We start from the raw sequence: 22,691 nt of genomic DNA on the forward strand, positions 1-22,691 counted from the left end.
AAAAAAACTTTGTATTTAAGCGGACGAGTCCGCAATTTGTAATTTAGACCGAAATTATTTTGTAGATCTTTCATGGAAAGTATGCTATATGAGTTACTAGTTTACTCTTTGTTTTTTAATAAATTGGCCAAAGCCTAATTTGCATGTGAACCGCAAACGGATAGAACTCCTGTTTTACGCCGTAGGCTACTTATAAATTTTTCAGTTATGCGTTTTATGGAAATTTTAGAATTTTTTATGACTTCTATTATGTTTTTGCCTTAAAACTCCGTCCTATGTCATTTTGCAATAGACTAGAATGGCGGACGAGTGGGGTTTGCACAGTCACCATACAGCCGAACTAATGATGAAACGAGCAAGGCGGTTCAAGGGGGGGGCGAAAGAAAGAGGTAACCGCTGGGGAGAAACTGAAACGTTTCCACGAGGTGTCGCAACGTGTTCCCGGCCAAACGCCCACGTTAGTTCCAAGAAAGCCAAGCAGCCCACGTAACAAAATGGAATATTTTAAGGGTAATAGTTGTTTTCTTCATTCTGTTAACTTTATCACTTTGTTTACCAATTATTAAATCACAGTGTTTAAGACATATAATGTTTTTGTGTATAACTGTTATTTTTCAACAATTTTTTCAAGTGTTATATGTCGTAATTTACATTCCTATTTACAAGTACAAAGCGTTAATATACTTAAAACATAAAGTATTTTTTTTGTTATTGACGGAGCCATTTTTAATTCCATGACACAAGTTTATCAAAAAAATGGTCTTTTAAGTAATCAAAATTTGAAAAATTGTGTAAAACGTTTCAATGTTTTTTTTTTAATATTTGGAATTCGATGTGTTTAGGTTATCTTTCGTTTCAGCGAGAGAGATTGCCTTGGAGAAAATGATCAAATTCCCTCTGAAGACGAAGAGAGAAGACGACGATACACTTACGAGTAGGAAATTAATATTTTCATGTAAAACCCCTCTTAACTGCGTCGGTCTTTTAAGCATAAGAGCTACAGAGGTGTTAGATCGTTACCACCGTTTGCGTCAAACTAAAATTTTGAACTATGATTTAAATCAGGGGCGGGCAACGTGCGGCCCGCGGGCCGCATGCGGCCTTTTTCCATGTTTTGTGCGGCCCTTCACCTTCTTCCAGCTATTTTTCCCTAAATAAGGCTATTTGAGTGTCCAACATTTTGAAAATTTTGCTCTATTAGCATCCTGTTTGAAGTGCGATGTAAGCCATAGGCTACACCGCTACACTAGTGCAGTTGAACTCGAATGGGAAGAATCTATTACAAAACAATCTTCATTCATAAAGTTTTACTTGTGTCACGTTGTTGCGATAAAGAATTGTTTTGCAACAAATACACTTGTCTGGTACGTTCAAGGTGTAACAGACTTTTGCCACGCATATTGACTGAGATGTTGTGTTTAATAACTGGTTTTGAATTAAGGCTGTTAATTAAATTATACTGAGCCGATTCGTACGAGAAAAGCTTCATTGGAATTGTGGGAAAAGTTAAGGATTTATGGTATCCGGCAATCTACTCGTCGTTGTAGCTATAACGCAATAGCTGATAGTCGCTCGTTGTCCGACGGCGCAGTCCTGCACCGGATGACTCCGGCGCGTCACAGCTTATCGCATACTTCAGCGACGTCTAGAATTATTAATTTTTATCTACAGTTTTTTCAATTTTTTACTTCTCAGTTTATAAGATGGCTAACGCACTCTCGTTTTAATTATTAACCCTGATGAGGTCAGCTGGTATCTGCTGCCGAAACGTCGGTTTATACTTCGTTTACACCAGAAGAGCGATTTCTATCTAAAATAAATCGTAGTTAAAGTAATAACTGATGTCACATTTTTAAAATGTACAGAAATAATCGTATATAGTTGCAGTAAACGTTTTGTTACCAGTAGCTTTTTAAACACACAAGTTTACCCGATGTTTTTTTTTAATTTTATTAATTTGCTAAAGTAATGGTGATAAACTGTTGTAGGTCCTACATTTAAACAAATTGCTTGGAACAAAATTTCAATTTAATTTATTGGTGTTTTTAGGTTACCATGTCTCCTAATGTACCAATGATGATGAACTCTTGCGATAAATCAATTTTAATCGTCCATATAGAAGATGTTATATTAGTTTTGCTATTACATTTATTTATACCTAATTTATCAATTACCAAATAAATGCGCTTGAAGCGTTAATTGCATTGGGAAATACACATAGTTTAAGACTAAACATCGAATTCAAAAACTAAAAAATTGGCAGATAGCAAGTTAATTAGTGCGGCAAGAAATATTAAAAACATTGATCATTTAAAAATTTAAACAAGTAAATTAACAGGTAATAAAAATATTTGCGTAGGCCTGTATAACGTCGTTCACAATAGCCGCGAAGTAGTGTTATTTTGACCAAGTTTCTGACTGTTTAGTTATCAAAGCTACATACATAGGCCTACTCCTACATCTATTTTTGCACCATACACCATGACTGAAAGAAAAACATTAATTATAGTGGTGTTGTAAGTGAGAAAACGTTTAGTCATAAGGTGACGTGGGAGTGGCTAAATTCAGTTTGGTTAGAAGGAAGTGACGACTACAACTTGCAGATGATAAGAGATCGTTAACACAGCCCTTTTTAACAGGCGGTCAATTTTTCCGTTTCAGTTGGACGTCTTCGTTAGAGCAACATGTCAGTTTTTACACGAATAGTTGGAGATTCCGATTACCGAGTAATTGCTATAAAGATGAGCTTTTCGAAGATCAGAAATAAACAGGCTATACCTTTACTCAAAACTAAACAATGGTTTTATGTGTCCAACAAGCTTGTTTTCTTTATGTTTTGTGTCTATGTCATAAATCTTGCAGCCAGTTATAAATAATTAATCTAAAATATAATTTGTGATTTTTTATCTAATGATTCAAACACAAAAAATGTTCAAATAGAGTCCCAGGAAAATATGTTTAGTGCACACAAACCAAGGCTGTTGAATTTTTTTAATATTTAGGCCTGTATGGCTTGCATCTTTCTGCTATCATAGATAAACATAATCTCTTATCATGTTTATTAAATATTCAGGCCTTATATATGACTATATTATACAACTTGGCATTCAAATATAGGATTTACTGCAATGGACCAACCAATAAATCGATTTACGCAGCCGGAATGGATCGTATCTGAGCTTGTCAATATCGTAACAGCGCTTTTGGTGCTCTGGATTGCGATAAGTTTCGTTGTTTATGGATTTCGTAACAAAAAATGGAGTGGCCAGGCTGCACAAAACATATCAAAAATAAATACCGGCGCCGTCTAGATTACTTTTGTTGTGGCGTTGTGTTTAGCCTTGGTCTTTCTTCTATTCGGCCAGTTAAGCTTTAACTTTGGATATAGCAACATAAACGACTCAACATGCGAGGCGTCTCTTGATGGCGTTGCCATTTCATACACCTCTTCTGTGATTAGCTTATACCTAGTTCTGTGGTTTCGCCAGCATTATCTTTATCAACATATTTCAGCAATATTCGAGCTCGGAACCTGGATGAAATACCTTAAATGGGCAACGTTGGCGATAGTTGCGCTTGGTGGAATGGGATTCGGCGTTGTGTACGCCTGGTCACCATATTACGCCAGCTCGAGTAAAGGGTGTGTTATAGCGAAGCAATTCCGTACGTCTAATACTTTCTGGGAACTTTACCTGGCATTTGCACTCGTAGTTATTGGACAATTGTTGCTAATATTTCTCTTCATTTACCCGACAAGATTTCAGTTACAAGGAAGTAATGCCGGAAAAATATTGCGAATACTGAAGCGGTCCAGTCTCTTAACAATCATAACCAGCATCAGCGATTTTCTCACCATGGCGATTGTCTCAGCGGTCATTCCCAAAAACGTCACGCGGCATGTCAGTCTTACTGTCTTTGATGTCAATTTGTGCGTCAATATTTTGTTCATTGTACATTCCTTCGAATCTTGGCCAGACATTTTACGATGCATCTTTGCCAGAAAAGAGACAAGTATGCAGAGTCAAATCGATTCAACTGAGCCATCTACTACTACAAATGTATAAAGATACAAAACTATTGCAAAAATGTTATAATTTAGCATATAAATGTGGCGTTTGACTAAAAACAGGCTAGAAAACGTCTGAAAGCGAACTTGTAATTGCGCAAAAAATACTTTTGTTGTTGATAATAACTTTTTTGAAAACTCGTACGACGTAAATTAGATGTTTTGTCAATTTATGTTTTATTTCTTCCCCGTATTTATCTGGATTGTTTCTTTTCCTGATTTATCTGGATTCCTTTTCCGTATTTTACGAAATCCTGAATTCATTAATATATATACGGGGAATTAATATATATTCGATGCCATTAATGTGGGGCTCAATCGGGATTTGGGCTTTATGTCACACTACACCTCATAGCAGGCTGTACTACACCCATCGTACCTTGAAGCGCAGGCATCGTAGCATAATTATTTTTGCGTCGTAACACGCTTTTGCGAGCATGTGCCGTCACCATTCTTATCGCATTTTACTTGCGCCTGTGCTTTTACGTGCATTTTAATTGTTTTCATTTATACTTGATGAAGCACGGTTGTGCGAAAACTTGTCGAGAATCAAATACAATTTGTCTTTATACAGTGCCACCTGATTTCTCTATTAATATATATGTAACCGAAAAAGTGTAACCGAAAGTTTTTCTTGCGTTTTTATTCCAAAGGTACTGTCTACTCTATTCGTTAATATAATTACACGGCAAATGTACTCTAGGTCAGTTTTTTGGCGATATGCAATAAACCGTGTAAATTTATGAACTATTCTGAAAATTAATAACATTGAAAAATATGTTACGGTCAATCAACAAAATTGTTGTGCTAAACATTTGTTCTAAACGTGTGTTTAGGTTACATAAATTCTAGTTGTTGTTGTTCAGTTATTATAACTTTTTTCAATGCTTTATCTTTATTCAGTTGGGTATATATTGCACAATTATTAATGTTTTACGCCACCGTTGGCGAAATCGCCATAGGTTGGCCACACCTGTCATATACCGATGGTGTCAAACCTATTTACCAAACACCGGGGACACTATCCAACCCCTCGAAATCCATGCAATGTCATTATACGTCTTTCCGTTTTTGTCCTCATTATACTTATCTAAATGTCAATACAAATACTTAATGTACTCTATAATCGTGATCGGCAACCGAGCCAAGACGAACGACTTTAAATGACTTTTCGGGAAGACTGTAAGGAATGCAAATTTGGAAAAATAGGAAAAAAGGATTACGGTACCGGTACCTTAATTTTTACGTCTTCGGTGCATTAGAGCAGTGGTCTCCATCCTTTTTAACAAATGACCCCAATTTAAATAAAATCAAAACAGAATTACCTTGCAACCCCATTTTTTTCAGATAGGAATAAAAAATATAGAATTATAATAATGCTGGAACTAAGTAACAGGAGCAATTATGCGTAAATTATACACATTTCGAGAGAACTGTGGCTACATATGTGTACCAAAGTGATTTTAGAAAGTTTTATTTCAATTATGAATTTGAATTTAGCACACGAACAAACACCAAATTTTCAATTTGTTTCAACACTAAATTGCATTTCGTGTGATGGTTACGCCTGCATAGTGTCCACCAGTTTTAAAACGCGGCTCCACTTTGCGTAGGCATAACCGCATGGCATGCTCTACTTCCGAGCGATGTTTCCTTTTGCAATATGCTCATTGCGCTGAATTTTGTTAAAGAAAGCCATGTGGTTGAGAACGGAAAGAGTAGTAAACTCACAAAATTGGATAGAGTCGGGTAACTTAATTGTATCGAAGTCTAAAAATAAATATTTGCTGAAATCTTTGTAACCTATAGCAGGTCTTAACAGCTAAAAACACTTATTTTATGTAGAAGAAACAAAAGCTTATATTTGCTATGTACTCAGTCACATTTAATGGTGTGACGTCACCGTAAAGAAAACGAAATACATAAATCGTACTAAAACAGCAAAATATGGTAAGTGATGGCGCGGCCCCAGAAAATGTTTAGGTCGCGACCCATAGGTTGGAGACCACTGCATTAGAAAATAGACCAATGGTTCTCAAAGGTAGCCACTTGGCTTCCTAAGGGAGGTATTTTTAAATTTGAGGAGAAAATTTGTTCTAAGGAGGAATTGGGGTGAAAAATGGATAAAACGGAAGTTATTTAATCGGTTATATGCAATAAAAAGCTTATTTCACTGTATCGATTGCTATTGTAAAGAGTCTTAGGCCACAATCTAAGTCTTTTGTTTTTTCAGTTACAGCCATTTAGGAAATATACACCAAATCAGGCATTTTTACATAGGCATAAAATTAATACCTTACGTTATATGTTCAAACAAACTAAACTTTTAGACGAATAGCGCAACCAGATTATGTAACAAGTCTTGGTTTGGGCGTAGATGAGTCTGTTTTTTGATGAGGAGGAATTGACAGTTTTGGGCTTGTAAGGGAGGAATATGAAAAAAACTTTGAGAGCCACTGGATTAGACAGTATAACTCGTTTTGCTTTCGACTGCCTTACATACGGTTCTTGTCTATGTGTTTATTATCGTTTTAGGTGTGTCACCCCCATAATAACCCTGTTTTGGTTTAAATAAGATGATCAAATGCGTTTTCTACATCCTAAATGCAATGGTGATATTGCATGTAGCAATGTATAAAATCAGAGTCACTCTTTTTGTGTATAAAGGGTGGGGTATGTCCAAATGTTTACATGTTTTGTTTAAATATTTGAAAAAGTCCTATGACATGCTACACTTCTCGTTTTACAGAATCCCAAAATTGTAATTTAACGATTATTTTTATATTAACCTAGCTGCTATAGCAGGGTCGGCAACCCCTGGCACGCGAGATGATTTTTTAGGGCACGCCAAATGGTTTAACGCGCACGCGCACGTTATATCACCTTAAGAAAGTGCAACCATTTTACCACTACTACATCATTATTATTACATCACTAACACTAACGCTAATTAAGTAGTTATACATTTCCAATTCGTGTCACAAATTACTGTCTTAACTCTTGTATTTAGCATTATTTTTTGTGGGCCTTGAACTTGTTGTTTACGACTAACCGTTCGTATTACGTCACACTGCCCTAAATTTGGCGTGATGTTTATTGCTTTGAAGAAGGGCATTCTACGTTAAAAGTAAGCACGTGTGTTTATTTGCGACTGAGAAGCTAAAAGCGAAACTGATAGTTAACACTTAGTATCATCTGAAAAAGGGTCGAAGTATATTTAAAAAAAGCGGGCACAGCATTGTGTTCAGTTCGCTTTTATCAGCAGGGTTGGGGTATCTTTACAGAAATTAACTTATGGAAATAGGTTTAATGGCGTCTACCAAGCCACGTAAATTAGATGTCAGATCATTCGTAAATTATATGTCAGGTCACAGTAGGGCTGTGGAGTCGGACTCGGGACTCGATTAAGATTATAGGTATAACTATCCGCGTCCGACGTGTGCGCATGCGCAGCACCAAATTTCGAAACTGATAACTGTAGATTGTTTATGTGGAATAGGATATGGTGACATAGTGCAAAACCAAACATAGAAAATGTTTGGCACGCGAGTTGTTGATATATTAACACTATTCATAAACTGGCACTCTCCATACGAAACGGTGCCGACCCCTGTGCTACAGTTTATAGAACAACAAATGTATGGTTTGAGTTACTAAAAAATCACAATAAGGAAAACAAGGAAAGCATGATTAGTTCATTTTTTTAGATTGTTACCACGGAGTTTATTCCAAACTTTGTCAAGCTGGAAAGGCCTATGTGTAAACGTTTGTTATTTTTTTTTTATTTGTCGGCAATTTGGTTTACTTATTTGGTTAAGTGCTAAAACCTTTATGTCGCCACTGACTATTTTTACAGTATTTTACAGAACGTATGGCCAATATAATGACAACAATGTATCAATAGTATTTAGGTTGCTGCCAGATAATTTCATGCACTGTACAGTGCACATGTGGCAAAGTTTGGTTTAGTTATTGTCTGTCACTATTAGCATATTACCATTTCCCACATTTTTAAAGTTTTTGAAACACTAAGAATCCGAATGTAACTTTGTACTCCTGGCAAATGATTTTTGCCAATTCTGTTTTTTCCACCAGTAGCATTTTGCGGTCGTTTTGTAGTTGACCTATGAAACTATGTAGCTCTTTGTAGTACTCCCTATCAGCATTTTCTTCGTCGTTGAAAATCAAATAACCCCCAGGCTTAACGAGCTTCAACATTCCCTAAGAAAAGCAAACAAATACATATATTTATTTACCACTCTGCGTCCAAGAAAGTAAAAATTCCGACAAGGTGGTCAACAACTAATTAGAAGTAAAATTTAGTTATGGGATAAATACAGAAAAAGCCTACTATATTTAATATAACCTTGATGCCTGAAGGCGAAATGTGGCTTGGAATCAACGAACCGAAACACGTCACAACATCATAGGAATCTTGTGGCAAAGGGATGTCCCCTTGAACTAAATGTTGAATTATAGATCTGGAAATATCATATTTAAAAACTAAACTAGAGTTTATTAGAGAAAAAAATAAACTCTTAATGATCGTATAGTTTAGTTTTAGCTAGTAACCGGATATTTATACAACGATTTTATTCGAACCAAAACCTTTGTATAACGTATGGCATAAACCGTTTTTTCATTTTTTAAATCTTATACTAGTTACACTGAAGCCACCCTAATATTTGTTAAAATTTTTATTCTGTCAAAAGGTAGTTCACCCCAAAATATAGAACCAATCCATTGTTCCGTTAACGAAAATGTTATGATGCTATTTTTTTTAGTTACAGAGTGCTAAATGCGAATTTAGACTCTCTACAAATACTAGATCTGACAAATTATCTAGTTAATGGTGTTAAAGCCACATATCATAATAAGTTCTTTACAATATGTCCACTGCATCGTGGGTGACACCTATTCAAATTTATTTTATGAAATAAAAACTCTAAAGATAACTTTATGCGCTTCACGTTTGTTGGGTAAAGCTATTTACCTGTGCATTCAATATTGCAAATCGCTTTATGTCAGACTTATTCTATAAAATAAATGTTTTGGTCGACTCAACCAAACAAACGTTTAACTTAATTTGCATAATTGCACACCGCGGTTCGCTCGACAATTTTTTAATTGAAGCTAGTAGGCCTTCCACCAGACTAGTAGAATTATAGCTTCATGTTCAATAAAACCTTAATCGTGCCCTGCTGACCTCTAACTTACCTGCATCTAAGATTTTTCTTGCTAGCTTGGTAAAGCATGTCCATGCTACCGTCCAGGATATCCAACTTTCCTGTGAATTTACCTGTTGATCGTAGATGGTGTGCCAGTGCCCCAGTGCCTAAAACAGCAGACACTCCAATTAATATAATACCGTTTATAATACAGCCGAACCCTTAAAATGCGTTACCTGCTGCGATGTCCAACATAGCAGAATGTTGTGAGTCTTGCAAGTATTTTACACACAATTCCGCACCGTATACTGCAACGCTGTTGTATTCTATGTACATGTGATCGAAATCGGACGCAACTGCTCCATAGCCACAAACTGCGTCTTGGGAGTTACCACATTGCACGATCGCTTGATAAACTTTTAAGGCTGCATGGTCAAAATCTTTGGTATTTTTAGTTCCATCATAACCATCTCTTCGAACTAGATAAAAAGCGTTTACCGCTTTGTTTAGGGTTTTTGAGTCCGATGACATTTTTAACTTCCTACGTCTTGGCTCTAAAATAAGATTTTTAATTTAAAATATACAACAATTTGGTTGCTAAAATCCATTCTACAACAAAACATAAAACTGGCCTCAGCCCTAAAAATAAAACGTGTTCCATTCTATTAGGCAGTGTTTCTCAACCTTTTTCGCGACGACTCCAAAACTAAACCGATGGATGGCAGCGAGGATTTGGCGACCTCAATTTCTTAGGCAATTTCTTACGTATTGAAGAAATCTTGCTCAGAATCAAAAATAAATCTAACCAGGTCAAACGGCATCCAAATTTTGAGTCGCGACGCAAATGGCTGAAACGCAATGCACAAGGGCATAATATTGCATTTTAGGTTTATACCTCAGGTGAAATAGTTTAATAAGCAGAGCTGAATTATTTATATCCTCGGGCGTTAGTTGACGCTTCCGTGCTATAATTCCTGCAGCGTGGTACTAATATCATACTTTTTAAATATGTTAATACGAAATATTTTGCCAATAAAGCAATATAACGTGAGACAACTATTAACTGTCATATTTTTAAATACCTCCACAGCAGGGCACTTAGAAAAAGCACCAAACACCCTGATATAAATTTAAAAAGTATTATTTTTATATAGTCCCACACCAAGATATTATAACAATTATTATTAATCACCGATCTAATTGTAGTGTAATTTATTTTACACACACGTACCGTACATAATTGTTTGTAAATCTCGTTGAGGTGTAAAACTTCCAATTTTGAAACCAAGCTTAACCGCCATAAGCTAAACACAAACATCGAAGCGTTTAAGCTAACAGTTAAGCACGTTGCAAAAGTGTTTACAAATTGTACGACACAATACCGATGTCACATTGTGAATATATATACAAAAAAGGCGCCTTATAGGGGATAAATCAATCAGTGCAAATTTTCTTGTCAAATTTGAGTGTGTCCTCTTAATTTGACAATTTAAACTGTGCGGTATTTTTTGTCATTTAAAAATCTGTGATTTAGGACAGTGGTTCTAAATGTGGGCGTTATCGCCCTTTATATGGGCAGACGGGATGATTTACGATTTACCTGATTAAAATGACTTCAAACATTACATCGTTGAAGATCGACAAACTTATACATCTCAGAGGAATCATATTATAGTCATTCGGGTGATCGTTACCAGGTCCTTTCTGGTCGTATTAGGGCTTTCTGGGTCGTAATAAATATCCATTTACAGCTTATAGCAATTAACTGTAGTAAGTGAAAAAAACAAACGAAACAAATCTGGCTCAAAAATAACATATATCGTTTTTAATTCACCTGTTAGTTGAAAAAAGCTTAACGCACTCGATAGCAATTGCAATATTTACAAAACTACATGACTGTTGACCAGGGACGGAACCAGAGAGGCAAGAGACTAGAGACCCCAAAATGCTTTGTTTTGCCTTTTTCACAACGTAAGTTAAAATAAAATTAATCGAAACTATATTTGTTTTGTGACTTACCTTATTTTGTGACCATAAAGAAGTATTAGCAGCCAGGGTAGTGGTCTTTCAACGTTGCACCTTCGAATGTGTTTTATGTGCATTAAAAGCACGGGCGAAACAAAAGGGTAACTCTAACATGCGTCGGGATAAACGACCACCGAAAACTAATCGATGTAAACAATGAAATATTGCAGGACAAAAACATTGGAATGAAAATTTACTTACAAATTTTTAGTTGCCTCACAAAGAATAAAGAATAAAGAAGATGCTCTTGCTTATAAACAAAAAAATGCTCTTGCTTTAACGAAAATATTAACGTTACCCCAAAAAATATTGGCCTTACCCACAAAACCAAATTTAACAGTAAAATACGCTAGCCTCTAACTAAAATTAAAAGGAATATATTGTGTCAATGAAATAAAAACCAAACAAAAATGTTTGGTAACTTTTCTCCACCCACAAATTACTGATTGCGTAAAATACAAATATATCTGAACATCAGATGACGTATGGTGAAGTTTAAAGATGTAGGGGATGGGATGATATATATTTGAAAAAATACATGTTTTTAGTACGTTTCTTTAATCCCACGTATGGACATCGTATAGTCCGCCTCGGGATAACGATATTACGTACATAACAAAAAGTGTATAAACATTCAGTTGACACCTTTGCATTTAACGACAGAGAAAATTTTCTTACAGCATTTGGAAATGGTCATATAATCTTCTGTTTATAGTTGTTTTTTGTCATATTCGTTTTTAAATAAAACTTCAAGAACGATAACGGATTCCAAAGCAATACAATATATAACGCCTTTAATAGTTATACTTTAAAATCACTGATAGAAGGCAATTCAACTAGTGTAGATAAAGCAAAAAAATCTTCAAGAACGACTTATCTACCTATTTATTTTAGCGTCACTATAATTTTCAACTATACAAATCGGTCTAACAAGATCAGAAAGTTGTAGTGGTTGTGCGATACGCTCAGGTTATTAGCCAAAATTGATTTGGCTAATCAACCATTTGATTGAAAGACTATCGGACCTGGAATCTTAATGTGTATCTGAACCATTTAGAATGAGTGGGTATATTTTTTACGTTATTTCTTTCAATTTAGTTTCTCAATTGCGCCATTCGATGCAATAATATTACACAGTAAGAGGAATGTACCGCCGCTTTCGAACTGCCGATTAAAGACATGTATCAAATGAATGACATCACGACTTCGATTTCGAAAAAAAGCCCCGGTGTGTTGTCGGATGCAGATCAGCCCTGCTCAGCGCTTTATTTGGTGCTTCAGGCTAACTAGACTAACAAGAGAAACGTCGCGGTACTTTGCTGTACGATATGATGAAACGCATCTGTAATTAGTATCTATACAAGAAAGCAATACAACGCTTAAACGCGATCAGGCGATCCCCCACCTTATTTATAGCACACCTGAAAATTAAAAGCGTGAATTTGCTACATGTTTTTACTTGTATACGGCCGATCGAACATCAACACAATAACATACCGGTATTGATAAACAACATTTAGCTATTTTTTAATTCACAGCAGTCCTTATAGGTCAATGCATAAAGTTTGCAGTTCAACTTTAACTAAACAACTGGTATAAAAAAATTGCTTCGTTAGTTTGTTGCTTGGACTAAAGCAGTTTTGGACTGACAAAAGACAGTCTGATGTCGAATTGCCACATTGGCTTCGGTTGTTTACGTCGCTAGACCGGCTCTCTTGACCACACGTGACTTCGTAATTTGTATAGCGAGTGAATGACGTAATTCGATCAACAAGAAAAAACGCCGCCTAATAAGGTGCAGTGCTCGCTGCATATTATGCTATCCATTTTATAAAGCGTGGTGCCAAGCCACTGCTATTATGATTAAGCAGTCCCTTGTGTGGCAATGTAGGTGTTCGATTTGTAGACGAAAAAGTGCTAATGTTTTCTTCATGTTGATGAAATTGTTAAGATCGCTAAGCATTTTGTAAATAAAGCAACTTGTGCATGTTTGACATTGGTTAGGAAAAGCCGGTAAGCAAAGCTTTGTGCATATTTTAACTGCTTTTCAGATCAAAGCATTCGCAGACAATAGTTATATAATTTCTGCCAAAAACATGGAAAAGTTAGCGAAAAGCATGCCAGAAAGTGTCCGCGAAATATTCGATGAAATGACGAGTTTTAATTTTGCTGGCGCTTTCGCCAACCTGAAGGTGGCCGAGGTGAAAGAATACAAAGGTCATCGACTGCAACCATCTTTCCCGTCGGATGTCGTGGAATTCGGTTACGACAAATGGCTTCCCAGAAAGGGCGATGTTTTTATAGCCTCTTTTCCGCGCACCGGTAATTTAATTTTAGGCCTTACAATTATTAACAGTTGGCTCATTTTGCCTGTGTAGTAAGCGAATTTTACAAATGGCTTTCCTTACGCCATTAAACAATTTAGTAACTCATTGTAACCTTACCAAATTATATTCATAACACTTAATACAATTTTTCACTCTGTTGATACATTTAATGTATATTGTAGATTACAAAATATGTAATTGATTGCAATACATATAAAAGCTAAGAGCGTGTGATTGTATTGTCCCTAATTGTAATAACGGTCCTAAAACGGTTCCATTTTTATAAATTATTACATTCCTATAAACCTCGTGTGCTTTCTAATAGAAGTTTAACGGCACTTCCTGTTCGAATTTGCCAAATAGCCGAAATTTGTCTGAACGATGTGCATGTGCAAAGCGCCGCTACAGCCGCTTCTTGCATGACGTTATGTAGAAACTTAGCATATGTCCTGTTAAACCAGCATGTCGGGTAATGACACAAACGTGGTAACAGGTTCGGTTTGGATCATGTTTTAGTGGCAAACATTGTGTCCCTTAACCCATTAAACAATTGGTGGAAATAAATACATATTTGCATTAAAGCACTTTAAATGAATTACACAAAAAACAATATTGTAAGGTCAAACCATTCACAGAATATAGTACTTATAGGCCAAGTTTTTAGTAAAATACGAAATTCAAACAGTATCTTAAAGGTTAACGTTATAAATACATCAACAAAAGTTTAATTTGGGCACATATAATGTTAGGAGACAAAACCCAGATTTTTGTTTTGGTGTTTCGAGGCTACAAAAAAATGCTGAAAACATTCTTTCAGAACCCGAAAAATAGCGCAAAGCAATTTGTATCCTTGCAAACACACATCTATTTTTTTATTAAGTAATCAAATTTAGAAAAAAAATGATGTCCCTGGGTCTGCCCCTGTTACTGGTAAATGTGTGAAATCGCCAAGCATAACTTACAATTACCCGCATGTTCTTCCAATTTATGACAGGTACCAATTGGACTACTGAAATCGTTCATCAGATAATTTACGGCAGAAACGAAGAGCTTAGTAATCTGGTTCGAAGCACTCCCTTGCCACTGCTGTTTTTCGAGGGTGGAACTCGTAAGGAAAACCCTTTTTTATATAATATATACCATGTTATGACCAGGGATGCGGAGTCGGAGTCAGACTCGTATTTCAAAGCTCGACGGAATCGGTTTAATTGCCTGAAGTGCGAATAAAAATACTCCACCATAATAAACGTGGATGCTTACACCAAGGCTGGTGCGAAAGTAAGTTAATTTAAGTACAATCGACAATTATTCTATCCAAATGGTTTCTGTTCCTTTACTTAACGTTATAATATAATTTACTTATGGTTTCAAAATAACTTAAGGCCTAAGGAATACGTAACAACGATGTGATATATGGTAAATATTTGAATGGCGATTTGCCAGTTTTTAATAATAAACTTTTTTAAATCGTAACAATCCACTCTTTCTTCACCTTTTTTCTATTTTTCAGAAATGTTATGAGTAAAAATGTTTTTTTTTAGTTTGTCAACGTGATTCGAAATCCAAAAGATCAGACTTTGTCGTGGTTCAACTTTTCAAAGAAACTACCTTATCTACATTTGGAACCAAATCGGGAACTCTTCCAATGCGATTGGGAAAAATTCTTGGAAAACTACACATCAGGTAGGTGGATTTAAAACAATATTAGTTAATATATATTTTTACAAGTTTTACCGGCTCTTATCGAATGTGTGTATAAGTGTTATATGACGAACTTGTCCGTAAGCTTGTTTTTTTAACATTTAGGAAAGCAACCAATAGGCTTGCCTGAAGGCGAATGGTACCTGGACCATCTCATAAGCTGGTATTCGCATCAAAATAACGAAAATGTGTATGTCGTCTGCTATGAAGACATGAAAAAGGTATTTTACATCATCAATGCTATAAATTTAACTTAAATAATTTATTATAGGTGTTGAATTTAGGCAGGTAAACTAAAATTAATTTACCATTAAAAACATGCTTAGAATAAGATTGACTTCACTTCAACATTTTTTGTTTGTGTACTATTGTTGTAGGATCTACCCACAGAAGTAAGAAAACTTGCTAAGTTTCTCGAAGTTGAATTGACGGACAGTGAAGTGAACAGTATCGCGACAAAATGCGGGTTCAAAGCGATGCAAAAAGCATCAGATAACAAAGAAAACGTTTCAGCCGAGTATCGAGCAGACATCGGAGTTCTTAATAAAGGTTATTTCGTGATTTTAGCACTGTAGGCTATGTTAATACATTTATGGTTTCATTACGTGGATAGACTTAGATATAGGACAAAACCAACCATGTGGCAAAACTAATAAAAGTTAATCTAAACCAGGGGTGTCCAACTCAAACATGCTGGTGTGCCAATTTTTATCTTATAACTTCTTCCCGTGCCAAAGTTTCGTAACCGAACCAGTTCTTTTTAATCATAAAAGCGCTTATTTTACCAAAAATAAGAACTTTTATTTAAACTTGAAAAAAAAAACTGTCTAGTAGAAATGCGCATCACTACATCAAAGTGTATCTCGGTGAGCTGACTTTTGTTTCTTCACACCAAGCTATATAATATTATGTGAATGCTAGCCACACAGTATAATATTACTATATCAAAAGTCATTGTTGGTTGTCGTGATTGCCGCGATTGTTTTTGAACAAATAATGGTATATTGTGAACAAACAATGGTATATTGTGAACAAACAATGGTATATTGTGAACAAACAAATTGGCTGTATAACAAACTTAGTATTTTCTGACAATTGGCTGAATAAAAAATTGAGCTTTTTTGGCAATTGGCTAAATAACAATTTTAGTGTTTTTTTGAGGGCTTGCGTGCTATTTTTTATTAGGTCGCGAGCATGGGCGCCCGCACGGGGGGGCAAGGGGGGCACTTGCCCCCCCTGGAATTTCAAAATGCGATTATTAGTACTATTTATAAGTGTAATATGTATATGAAGGTTAAAAATATTTTACATCATCCATTGCCCCCAAGGGCGTGTCCAGGGGGCGGGAGTTCTTACCCTCTTTTTGTAAGTGATATTATCGTTTTTTGTTCGTTTTTGTCATGGTTTAAAAAACTGTTCGAAGCGGCGTGCTTTTTAAAGTAATTGAGTGACGCGTCTTAATCTAATGCGAAACCAAAATCGAGTGCAAAACGCCGTTTTTCGTCTTTTGTTTGGTCGACCGTAAACGCTGGAAGTTGTTCTTTTTCGTTATTTTTTTACGGAACGCTTCACGATTTTGCGTGTCATCCTTGCGCAGGGGTTAGGTTGACTGATTAGCAAGTGGGCATTCTACAAAATTTTTTTTGCCTGAAGTTAGCGTGTTTCGCAGCTGGCGCCTGACAGGATTGTTGACGACGCACGTGGTCGCTTTTGCTGGACGTATTTGGCTGTTTCTGATTATTTTTTTTTATCAATTCTTGCAATCACCATTCTATGACGTCATACTGTCACTGTTTTATGACGTAATTATTCATAAAGTCATTTTTGGCACGCGTGCCGCTTGTTGGACACCCCTGATCTAAACATAACGTTTCGTACTAATACGTGTGCATATTATTTGAACGCAGGTGTAATTGGTGATTGGAAGAATCACTTCACAGTTGCACAATCCGAAGCCATGGATGCAGCTGTCAAACAAAAGCTAGCGGGGACCGACATCAAGTTTACTTACGAATAAGCATTGTAGTTTTATTGCGTTAGGATTGTTTGGTGTTCAGTGCTGGTGAATGCATTGATTTTTTCTTATGTTATAACGGTACGCCTACCTCCAAATTTATTTACACCGTAAGCAGTACGCCAGTACGTATAAACATGCCATATTTAACAGCATAACTTTCGTTTCTGTGATACCGATAGACTATGATGTTTGCGAAATATTTTACAGACATGTTTATTGTCTAAGTCAGGGTTTTCCAAACTTATTTGGACCACGGACCACTATTTGTGAATTTGTTTTTTCGCGGACCTCAATACAAAGCAAAAAACAAATAAAACCTAATTTTATTTATTTATAAAACTGACAACATCAATGGGACTGATGGCATTGCGTCTTTCTGCATAAATCATCAATTCTCTTAGTTATTTGTGAAAGGCAAACCAAGAATATATTATTACGTCATAGACGAGGAATACGAGAGTTTTTCGTAAACAACTTTTTGACTACATACTGGAAACGCTTAAGTTGTGAATAACTACGAAAGGGTACGTACCAGTGTTGTAATGACTGACTTAAGTCTTACTTAACACTTAAGTCACTGTTTTCAAATGACGTGACTTGAATTAAGTCATTTGGGCGAAATGACTTGACCTGACTTAAGTCTTTTGGGCAAATTACTTAGGTTGAATTGAAGTGCTTTCTGTAAGTCTTTTTTTAATAAAATTGAGCTATTTATCCAAATGTTTGCACATAAATTAATTATACAATATAAGTTGAGTTAAATCTCAAAATGTGGTTCGATAAATGTAGAGAATAATCTTTAAATTGTAAGTCTTTTAATCTATTACGTGACGTAGGCCTACGTTTTATTTATTCAATATTCATATTTTTCTTTAAATTACAAACATGGCATAACTTGACTCTGTAAAATAGAAGTTGTGACATCATGGTGGAGCGAACCGCTTATATTTACAGGTTCGGGCCTTTACAACGGCATCACGATAAATGGCAAGGAATTTTAAGTGTCCCTATTTGCTGACGACACCACAGTATTTCTATCGGGTAGTGATCAGGATTTTACAGAACTCTTTAGGATAATTTTAGGATAAAAAGACTTCGGCGAAATGTCAGGCTGCAAAGTAAATATGTCCAAATCAAATGCGTTTTTCATCGGGACAAATCGTAAAAACAGTCACAAACCCATGGAACAAAGTGGTCTTCTATGGCAATCAGGCACTAACAAATACTTAGGCGTTGAAATTCCCACTAGCCCGAGTAACAACGCCGATCTAATTGAAAAAAACTTCACACCACTTCTGAAATAAATTCAAATAGTATCAAATATCTGGTCCGCAAGGGGTCTCTCGCTACTCGGAAAAAACAACAGTTATTAAGAGCCTCATGATCCCAATTTTAACCTTTAAAATCAGTGTTGTCCCGGTTAGTGTACCAAAATGCTTTATCTCTAAAGTTAAACGAATCCTCTTTACTATTTATTGGGGTCCAAATGGGAGAGGGTGAAAAGAGAGACTTTGAGTGCGAGTATTGCAAATTGGGGGACAGGCATGATCAATATAGACAATTGCTTGTTAGCCTTACATACAAAATGGATCTATACACTACTCGACGAAAACGCGCAAGCGGATTGGAAACAAATCCAAGGCCCCTTTATCCAAGGTAACAGATTGGAAGCGCTTCTTAATGGGAACATAGGAACAAACAAAGCAATAAACGGCGTGCAAACAATGCAATAACGGCGTACAAACAACTCCTAGAAATCATAGATACAAAGTCAAACAGTCGTCCGCTTTGGCTAAACAAAAAAGTAAAGTACCACTCAAATGTTTTTTTCATGCCAATATAAACGGCCAATACCTACAATATGACGCATTGGTAAATAAATTTAACTTTACTTCTAACAACACAGATTTTGTCCAATTCATAAAATTAATATCGAGTCTCCCAGAAGACTGGGATTCGGGTAGCGCAACAACGTCCCGATCGTATAGAACCAAAACATTAAAAGTATTTGTCCAGCCGTATAACTCCACCAAATCGGTTTACGAAAAAATACAAACATCAATCCTCTTTCCTCCAAAAGCTGAATTAGAATGGCACCGGACCTTAAGTTGCGGGAGTGCACGTCTGCCATGGGAAAACATTTACCGCAACCTCTACAATTCAACAATCGAAACAAAATAAGAAGCTTTCAGATAAAGTTTAACTTGGGCGCAATTGTTACAAATGACTCGCTTTATTCGTTTGGTAAAACCGAATCTAACCAATGTAGTTTTTGCAAAAAGGCAACGGAAACCCTGTACCACTTGTTTTATTTGTGTCCTGTTACGTGTCTATACTGGGAAAACGTGAGTGCTTGGTTAAGTACTAAACTACAAATATCGTGTGTTTTTTCCCGCGAGCAATTACTCTTTGGAGTGCACAAAAATGAACCGTGCAAAACATTTGTGAATTGTGTCCTTTTATGCGCGCGATATGTTATTTATCAATGTAAATATGCCGAAGCTGTCCCGACTATGTTATGCTTTCTTATGATGTTATCTTCTGTGCGAACTTCCGAGCGATATTCGGCTTTAAAAAGAGTAAGTATGACAAAACACAAAAGTAAATGGTCGTTAGCTGCTTGAGAGCTTTACTATTTTGATTTGTTTTTCTTGTTCGTTTTTTCGCTATTTATTTTATTAATAAAAAAATAAAAAATTCTTCCAGCTATTTTTCCCTAAATAAGGTTATAGCCTAAGTGTGGTGTGCACCATGTTGGAACTTTTACTCTATCAGTTTCCTGTTTGCGATGTAACAGAGTTGTAATGACTTAAGTCAATGACTTTACTTAAGTCACTGTTTTTAAATGACTTGACTTGACTTAGGTCATTTGGGAAAAATTACTTGACTTGACTTAAGTCTTTCGGACAGATGACTTGACTTGACTTTAGTTTGAACAAATGACTTGGGTTGAAATAAAGCATTTCTTTAAGTATTTTATTTATAAAATTGAGCTATTTGTCCAAATTTTTGCACGAAAAACAAATTACTTGCTTTATTTTCCGTTTTCCTTATTTTTTAGTTCAGTTGTTGTTCATATTCATGCGAGTTTAAAAATTCTAATAAAGTTTAACGTTTTATTTTAATGGGACATGACTTGAAGTTGACTTGCTCTTATTATGACTTGACTGGGACTTGACTTGCGCAACTGATGACTTGGACTGGGACTTGACTTGTTATTTATTCAAAAAAACTTGACTTGGACTTAAGTTATTTTACAAATAACTTGACTGGGACTTAAGTCATTTTAAAATGACTTGTTTACAACACTGCGATGTAACCCATAGGCTACACCGCTACACTGATGCAGTTGAACTAGAATGGGAAGCATCTATTACAAAGCAATCTTCATTCATAAAGTTTTACTTGTGTCACGTTGTTCTGATAAATGTTTTGCAACAATTACACTTGTCAAGTATACGGCCAAGGTGTAACAGACCTTTGTCACGCATATTGACTGATATGTTATGTTTAACAGCTGAATTCAAATTAAGGCTGTTAATTAAATAGTACTGAGCCGATCCGTACGAGAAAGGCGTCATTGGAATTGTAGGAAAAGTTATTTCCGAATCCACAAGTAGACAGCACAAACAAAACTGCCGTAGTTGCAGCTAGTAGCTCATTAGTTTTTCTAGTAAAAGCTGAAAATATGAATCAGTGTTTATTTGATGTGCGGCCCTCCTGTAAGCATTACACTTCCTAACTGGTCCTTGTGATAAAAAGGTTGCCGACCCTTGATTTAAATAATTGGGAGTTTATTTTCAAATTATGACTTGCAATACATCTTCGTAATCATTGGGCAAAGCTTCATTCTGATTCTGCACTTTTTTTGATAATTCGAATGTTTAGGTGGCTTCACACCCGTGCCAATTGTCAGGCGTCGGACACTGGAGGCAGACGAGCGCCACATGGGTCGCCCCCAAACCGACCACATAACAGATCACGTGAGTGGAATTCCTGCCGGCTATTTCTTCGCGCCGTTCCCATGTCGATCACCCGTTGGGCGTAGATATGGAGGTAGTTATTTTAGAGGTTAATTGTAATTTGGAGCAGTCTTTTGTCGAATATTTGCCCGCATCAATTCGCACACTCTTATGAGGCGAATCTTCGTTGTGTATAGGTTGATAAAGGTTTTCGGCAAAACGTAGACCATTTGTTTGGAATTTAACTGAAAGGAATTTAGCAAAAAAATCTCACTATTTCAAACACTTTTTTCCTCGTGAAAATCATTTAGGAAAATCATATAACATGCAGTATGCAAAATGATCTTAATTGCGAAATTGAAATGCAACAATTTCAAAATGTTTAACAGTTTTTCTGTCGAATTACGTAATAATTGGAACGAAAATTCTGCGTAAATCCCGCTAGTATAAGTTCGTATTTAATAGGAATTTTTTTTTATTTGAAATCTGCTAAAGGTCTATAAATTTGTTTAATGACCTCTCTAACTCTGTTTCACAGGATACATTGCAAAGTTGTATTAATTACGCGAAAATAAATCGGGAAAATCTCTATCAAAAAGATAGAAAACAACATGACGACAAGTTCCAAAACTAAAAGTGGACCCAAGAAATAGACCTGTCAATCAAGGTAATGCTAAGAATTGGGTTAAGAATTTATCTAGCACTCAGCTAACTCCAGCCCAGACGAACGTCCTCTTTTTTGGCTTAAATTTTAGCACCCGCCAAGGTGCCTACTCAACAAATTTTAGCCTCAATTGAAGGAGGGCTCTGGAGATTACCCCCCGGTGAAGCTGATTTGGTAAGAGGTAAAGTTATTTCAGGTTTAAAATCCCACAAAACAATCAAACCCAACCATCAACCGGACGAAGAACGAGCCTTAAAAGAGCTCAAAAATAACACAGGTTTGGTAATTCAACAGGCGGACAAAGGTAATGTTACAGTTGTTATGGATAAAACTGAATACGATAATAAACTTCACAATATGTTGGCAGACAAGGACACTCACTGTCCTGTTACGGTTAATCCCACTAAAGGTATAGAAAAACAGCTTAACAGGTACATATGTTGTTCAAACCGCATAACAAACCTAACCACTTAACAGCTAAACTAGAACCTAAAGGTTTGGCCATTATTCCTTACATTCCAGGTCTGGGAGAAAAACTAAAACGTATTTTAAAAAGCCACGACATTTCTACTACTTTCAAACCGGCCAGAAAAATTGGAAACATTTTACCCTCACCTAAAGATCCAGTTAAACCAGAAAAACGTCAAGGGGTTGTTTATGAAATTCCCTGTGGAGGTTGTTCAGCAACATACATAGGGGAAACTAAATGTTCCTTCCATACCAGGAAACTGCAACATATGCGTGATGTCCGCCACGAAAGG

At 36.0% G+C, this 22,691-nt stretch overlaps 3 protein-coding genes across 3 annotated transcripts; 2 read left to right on the top strand and 1 right to left on the bottom strand.

Annotated features, from left to right (window-relative positions):
* The first annotated feature begins 298 nt into the window (after window positions 1-298).
* On the top strand, window positions 299-4,504 carry LOC146145165 (uncharacterized). Its single transcript, XM_083390497.1, has 3 exons — window positions 299-389; window positions 860-934; window positions 3,340-4,504. The coding sequence occupies exons 1-3, from the start codon at window positions 299-301 to the stop codon at window positions 4,062-4,064; spliced, it is 891 nt and encodes a 296-aa protein (XP_083246623.1). The 3' UTR covers window positions 4,065-4,504.
* Window positions 4,505-7,719: 3,215 nt separating this feature from the next.
* On the bottom strand, window positions 7,720-9,765 carry LOC146145166 (uncharacterized). Its single transcript, XM_083390498.1, has 4 exons — window positions 9,471-9,765; window positions 9,284-9,401; window positions 8,433-8,547; window positions 7,720-8,287 (listed from the first exon to the last, which is right to left on the bottom strand). The coding sequence occupies exons 1-4, from the start codon at window positions 9,763-9,765 to the stop codon at window positions 8,078-8,080; spliced, it is 738 nt and encodes a 245-aa protein (XP_083246624.1). The 3' UTR covers window positions 7,720-8,077.
* Window positions 9,766-13,160: 3,395 nt separating this feature from the next.
* LOC146145167 (sulfotransferase 1B1-like) lies at window positions 13,161-17,549 on the top strand. Its single transcript, XM_083390499.1, has 6 exons — window positions 13,161-13,581; window positions 14,581-14,810; window positions 15,128-15,269; window positions 15,393-15,508; window positions 15,665-15,836; window positions 17,195-17,549. Exons 1-6 carry the CDS (start codon window positions 13,356-13,358, stop codon window positions 17,302-17,304), a joined length of 996 nt encoding a protein of 331 aa, XP_083246625.1. The 5' UTR covers window positions 13,161-13,355; the 3' UTR covers window positions 17,305-17,549.
* Window positions 17,550-22,691: the final 5,142 nt, after the last annotated feature.

Source organism: Ascidiella aspersa, chromosome 5 (assembly GCF_963924565.1).
Source record: "Ascidiella aspersa chromosome 5, kaAscAspe10.2, whole genome shotgun sequence".
NCBI lineage: Eukaryota > Metazoa > Chordata > Ascidiacea > Phlebobranchia > Ascidiidae > Ascidiella > Ascidiella aspersa.

Excerpts from the sequence above, each read along its gene's own strand:
- LOC146145165 (XM_083390497.1), top strand. The coding sequence starts at position 299 with ATGGCGGACGAGTGGGGTTTGCACAGTCACCATACAGCCGAACTAATG. Across the intron at positions 390-859 it reads GGGGGGGGCGAAAGAAAGAG|CGAGAGAGATTGCCTTGGAG; the intron begins GTAACCGCTGGG and ends CTTTCGTTTCAG. Across the intron at positions 935-3,339 it reads AGACGACGATACACTTACGA|CCTTGGTCTTTCTTCTATTC; the intron begins GTAGGAAATTAA and ends CGTTGTGTTTAG.
- LOC146145166 (XM_083390498.1), bottom strand. The coding sequence starts at position 9,765 with ATGTCATCGGACTCAAAAACCCTAAACAAAGCGGTAAACGCTTTTTAT. Across the intron at positions 9,402-9,470 it reads TATGTTGGACATCGCAGCAG|GCACTGGGGCACTGGCACAC; the intron begins GTAACGCATTTT and ends CTGCTGTTTTAG. Across the intron at positions 8,288-8,432 it reads TTTCGCCTTCAGGCATCAAG|GGAATGTTGAAGCTCGTTAA; the intron begins GTTATATTAAAT and ends TGCTTTTCTTAG.
- LOC146145167 (XM_083390499.1), top strand. The coding sequence starts at position 13,356 with ATGGAAAAGTTAGCGAAAAGCATGCCAGAAAGTGTCCGCGAAATATTC. Across the intron at positions 13,582-14,580 it reads AGCCTCTTTTCCGCGCACCG|GTACCAATTGGACTACTGAA; the intron begins GTAATTTAATTT and ends AATTTATGACAG. Across the intron at positions 15,837-17,194 it reads CATCGGAGTTCTTAATAAAG|GTGTAATTGGTGATTGGAAG; the intron begins GTTATTTCGTGA and ends ATTTGAACGCAG.